Consider the following 4,979-nt stretch of genomic DNA (forward strand, 5'->3'; position numbering starts at 1 on the left):
GTAACTGCCGAGCCATAGATTATAATATATCACCGCCACACAAAAGAACTTAATGGTTATCTGGCAATCATTTTATATACACGTCAAAAGAAGTCCACCAATATTTCAGTCAGTATGAGAGTTGATAGTCTTTTGAAATACACGGGCAACTCATCCATCATCGCCATACATACAGGCTCACTGGCTAGCCCTTCTTCATAATAAAATACAGGGCTTTAGAGGCTCACTGCCAGCCCTTCTTCGAAATATGTACAGGATCACTCTCGTATACCCAAGCCACACACGTAGACTCGCTAGCTAAGGCACAAAATTGGCGGGAAACTCGAACGACAGGCGTGGTCTCCCTCAGGCATACATGGCGTTGCATAGCCGTAGCTGGAAGTCCTTGTACAGCAGTTTGCCGCCCAGGGGAACTCTCTGCACGAACATATCCAAGGTCATGAGGCAGAGAGCTTTCCCGTTCATGAGGAAGCGCTCTGGGAAGACTCTAGGCAGCTGGTGGGCCTCGGAGACGTGGTGAAGCCAGCGGTGCACGTCCTCGCGGCTCCACGTCCGCGGGTCTGCCGAGAACGTAAACAAATGAGGATCAGAATGCGTCTCTGTATCACCAAAACAAAAGATTTTAAAACAAGGACTTTATCATGAAAAATATATGAAGGAAGGGGAAAGGAAGCAAAAATAAAATAAAATAAAATGGAGAAAAGTGAGTAGGGAGATTAAAAAAAAAAAAAAGTACTTAAATCATGAGAAGTATAAGAGGGAAGGGGAAGGGAAGTACAAAAATAAAATAATAAGAAAACAAAGGGTAGTAAAGTGAGTTTTTGTATCACTAAAGGAGGAAGGAGGTAAAAATGAGTGTTTATATTGGAAAAAAAAACGAGGGATGGGCAAACGGAAGCAGAATGTTAATAAAAAAAAATAAAAAATCCGACGGAGAGAGGGAAATGTAAAGAAAATGGGGATAAAATGAATCCCTGTATCAATAAATTAGAGAGATCAAATAAATAACACGATAAATGAGAGAGAGAGAGAGAGAGAGAGAGAGAGAGTGTGTGTGTACATTATAAGGCAGTTTACCCTCTCAGTTCGGAAGAAGAAAATGTATTAACGTTTACTATAACAAGAAAGATATCTTGAATCGCGATCAGGCAGTGAAATGGGGGACAGGGCGACATGGAGGCGATTTGTTTGTGGCCACCCCTTACTGGATTACGGCAATATATAGATAGATAGAGGTGGTTTAATCAAAATAGCTTGCAGACTTAAGAGAATGTGGAGTGAATGGGAGGAATGGAGAGAGACTGGAGGTAATGATGTGTGAGGGGTGGAGGAAAGGAGAGAATGGAGGAAAGAGACCGCCTGGAGGAAACAGAGGGCTTCAGAGGTGACCAGGTAGGGAAACTTGGAGGGCTGGAGGAAAGCCTGAGGGAGGGAAGGAGGGAGGAAGGAGGGAAAGAGGGAGGGAGGGAATAAGGAAAGAAAAAGGGAGGAAGGATGGAAAGAGGGAGGGAGGAAGAAAAGAGGGAGGGAAGGAGGAACGAAAGAGGGAGGAAGGATGGAAAGAGGGAGGGAGGAAGGAAAGAGGGAGGGAAGGAGGAACGAAAGAGGGAGGAAGGATGGAAAGAGGGAGGGAGGAAGGAAAGAGGGAGGAAGGATGGAAAGAGGGAGGGAGGAAGGAAGGATGGAAAGAGGGAAGGAGGGAAGAGGGAGGAGGGATGGAATGAGGGAGGGAGGAAGGAAAGAGGGAGGGAGGGAGGAAGGAAAGAAAGAGGGAGAAAAAGCCGAGGAGGGGGCGGGGGAGGGAGAGAAGGCTGGAAGAAAGGAGTGAAGGAGGGACGGGAATCCGAAAAAAGGCAGGGAGGGAGGGAATGTTGGAAGGAAGGAGGGAAAGGTATGGGGGAAGGAAAAAGTAGAAAGGGAGGAAGGGAGGGAATGTAAGGAAGGAGGGAGATGGAAATGTATGAGGGAGAGAAAAAGCAGAAAGAGAGAGGGAGGGAGAAAATGTTGGAAGGAAGAAGGGAGAGAAGGAAAGGTATGTGGGAGAGATGAGGGGAGGGAAAAGGGGACAAAAGAGAGAAGCGGGGGAGGGAGAGGAAAGGGAGGGAGGTATGGAGGAAGGGAGAGAAGGAGGTAGAAAGGGAGGGAGATAGGGAGGAAGGGAGAGGAGGTAGAAAGGGAGGGAGATAGGGAGGAAAGGCGGGAAGAGAGGCAGAAAGGAAGGTGCGAAGGGCGTTTCGAGGAAGAAAGGGGAAAGGGAGGAGGAAGGATGAGGGAGGGAGGGAGGGAGGGGTAGGAGTTGCAAGGGAGGGGGGGAGGGAGGGAGAGGAAAGGAGTTATGAACTGGGGGTGAGGGAGAGAGGGGGGGAAGGAGAGAAGGGAGGTAAGTGGAGGGAGAGAAAAGACAGGTGTTGGAGGGAAGGAGGGAAGGAAGAGGGTGTTTATGAAGGAGGGAAGGAAGTGAGAAATGAAGGAACGATACAAGATGAAGGACAGGAAATAAGAGAGAAATATTACATGTTTTTCAGGAACAAGACACGAAAAATAATAATAATAATAATAATAATAATAATAATAATAATAATAATAATAAAGAAAATGTGATCTTGAAATATAATAGGGAATACTTCGATAGATGTAAATTATTGAAGAGTACATGAAATAAAGGAATAAGTAGGATATGAGAATGTGTTAAGACCCATAAAGTAAAATGAGAGAGAGAGAGAGAGAGAGAGAGAGAGAGAGAGAGAGAGAGAGAGAGAGATTTAGTAACAGTCCACAACAAATCCTCAGTCCTATCTATCGACCTCTCTTCTATCTATCGCTCTCTCTTGTATCATTCCCGCCTAAGCTGAAATAATCTCGCCTTCGATAGATGTACAAGGTGTCTATCAGTCTTAAGATAGTGACGTTGTTGTCTAGAAAGGGTGAGGGAGAGAGTCAGGAGGGTGAGGGAGGAAGCTTAGACAGGGTGAGGGAAGGAGTTTAGGCAGGGTGAGGGAGGGAGTTTAGGCAGGGTGAGGGAGGGAGCTTAGACAGGGTGAGGGAGGGAGTTTACACAGGGTGAGGGAGGGAGTTTAGGCAAGGTGAGGGAGAGAGTTTAGGCAGGGTGAGGGAGGGAGTTTAGACAGGGTGAGGGAGGGGGTTTAGGCAGGGTGAGGGAGGGAGTTTAGGAGGGTGAAGGAGGAAGTTTATGGCAGGGTGAGGGAGGGGGTTTGGGCAGGGTGAGGGAGTAGTGAAGGGCAGGGTGTGAGGGTGAGGGGTGGGGGTGAGGGTGGGGTGTGAGTGAGAGGGTGAGAATAAGGGGTGGGTGGGGGTGGGGGTGGGGTGTGGGTGGGGGGTGGGGGGTGTTGCAGGGTGTACTAACCACAACCATCCCGGGTCACCAACTTTCTCAGACCTCCTACAAAACACAGCCTTCCTTTCCCCTCCCTCCCTCCCTTCCTTTCCCCTCCCTTCCTTCCTTTCCCCTCCCTGCCTTCCTTTCCCCTCCCTCCCTTCCTTTCCCCTCCCTCCCTTCCTTCCTTTCCCCTCCCTCCCTTCCTTCCTTTCCCCTCCCTCCCTCCCTTCCTTTCCCCTCCCTCCCTCCCTTCCTTTCCCCTCCCTCCCTTCCTTCCTTTCCCCTCCCTCCCTTCCTTCCTTTCCCCTCCCTCCCTCCCTTCCTTCCTTCCCTCCCTCCCTTCCTTCCTTTCCCCTCCCTCCCTTCCTTCCTTTCCCCTCCCTCCCTTCCTTCCTTTCCCCTCCCTCCCTCCCTTCCTTTCCCCTCCCTCCCTTCCTTCTTTTCCCCTCCCTCCCTTCCTTTCCCCTCCCTCCCTCCCTTCCTTTCCCCTCCCTCCTTTCCCCTCCCTTCCTTCCTTTCCCCTCCCTCCCTCCCTTCCTTTCCCCTCCCTCCCTCCCTTCCTTTCCCCTCCCTCCCTTCCTTCCTTTCCCCTCCCTCCCTTCCTTCCTTTCCCCTCCCTCCCTTCCTTCCTTTCCCCTCCCTCCCTTCCTTCCTTTCCCCTCCCTCCCTTCCTTCCTTTCCCCTCCCTCCCTCCCTTCCTTTCCCCTCCCTCCCTTCCTTCTTTTCCCCTCCCTCCCTTCCTTTCCCCTCCCTCCCTCCCTTCCTTTCCCCTCCCTCCTTTCCCCTCCCTTCCTTCCTTTCCCCTCCCTCCTTCCCTTCCTTTCCCCTCCCTCCTTCCCTTCCTTCCTTTCCCCTCCCTTCCTTCCTTTCCCCTCCCTCCTTCCCTTCCTTTCCCCTCCCTCCTTCCCTTCCTTCCTTTCCCCTCCCTTCCTTCCTTTCCCCTCCCTCCTTCCCTTCCTTTCCCCTCCCTCCTTCCCTTCCTTTCCCCTCCCTCCCTTCCTTCCTTTTCCCTCCCTCCCTTCCTTCCTTTCCCCTCCCTCCCTTCCTTCCTTTCCCCTCCCTCCCTTCCTTTCCCCTCCCTCCCTTCCTTCCTTTCCCCTCCTTCCCTCCCTTCCTTCCCCTCCCTCCCTTCCTTCCCTCCCTTCCTTCCCCTCCCTCCCTTCCTTCCTTTCCCCTCCCTCCCTTCCTTTCCCCTCCCTGCCTTCCTTTCCCCTCCCTCCCTTCCTTCCTTTCCCCTCCTTCCCTTCCCTTCTTTTCCTTCTCTTCCCTTCTCTCTCTCTCTCTCCCTCTCCCCTTCCCTTCCCTTCCCCTCGCTTCCTTATTTTCTTTACCTTCGTTTACCCTCATTCTTGGTCTTCCCCTTCCTCCCCTTCACATATTTTCCTGTCTTTCCCTTTTCCCCTTTCCTTCTCCACCTTAACCCCCTTCCCTCCTGTCTCTCTCTCTCTCTTTTTCATCCTCTCGCCTTCTCTCTCTCATCCTTTCTCTTCTATATCTACTCCCTTCTCTCTCTCTCTCCACTCCCTTTCTTCCCTCCCTTTTCCTCCACTCCTCCCTTTCTTCCTCCACTCCTCCCTTTCCTCCTTCCCTTTTCCTCCACTCCTCCCTTTCTTCCTCCACTCCTCCCTTTTTTCCTTCCCTT

At 51.2% G+C, this 4,979-nt stretch overlaps 1 protein-coding gene across 1 annotated transcript in view; it reads right to left on the bottom strand.

Moving 5' to 3' along the window:
- Positions 1 to 345: 345 nt before the first annotated feature.
- edl (ETS-domain lacking) overlaps positions 346 to 4,979 on the bottom strand; it is a 25,417-nt gene continuing 20,783 nt past the window's right edge. The window contains exon 2 of the mRNA XM_080286056.1: positions 346 to 560. Coding sequence (XP_080142182.1) covers positions 346 to 560 — 215 coding nt within the window. The remainder of the gene's footprint in view (positions 561 to 4,979) is intronic.

Source organism: Coenobita brevimanus, chromosome 110 (genome assembly GCF_032717465.1).
Source record: "Coenobita brevimanus isolate Jiangsu-jjx chromosome 110, ASM3271746v2, whole genome shotgun sequence".
Taxonomy (NCBI): Eukaryota; Metazoa; Arthropoda; class Malacostraca; order Decapoda; family Coenobitidae; genus Coenobita; species Coenobita brevimanus.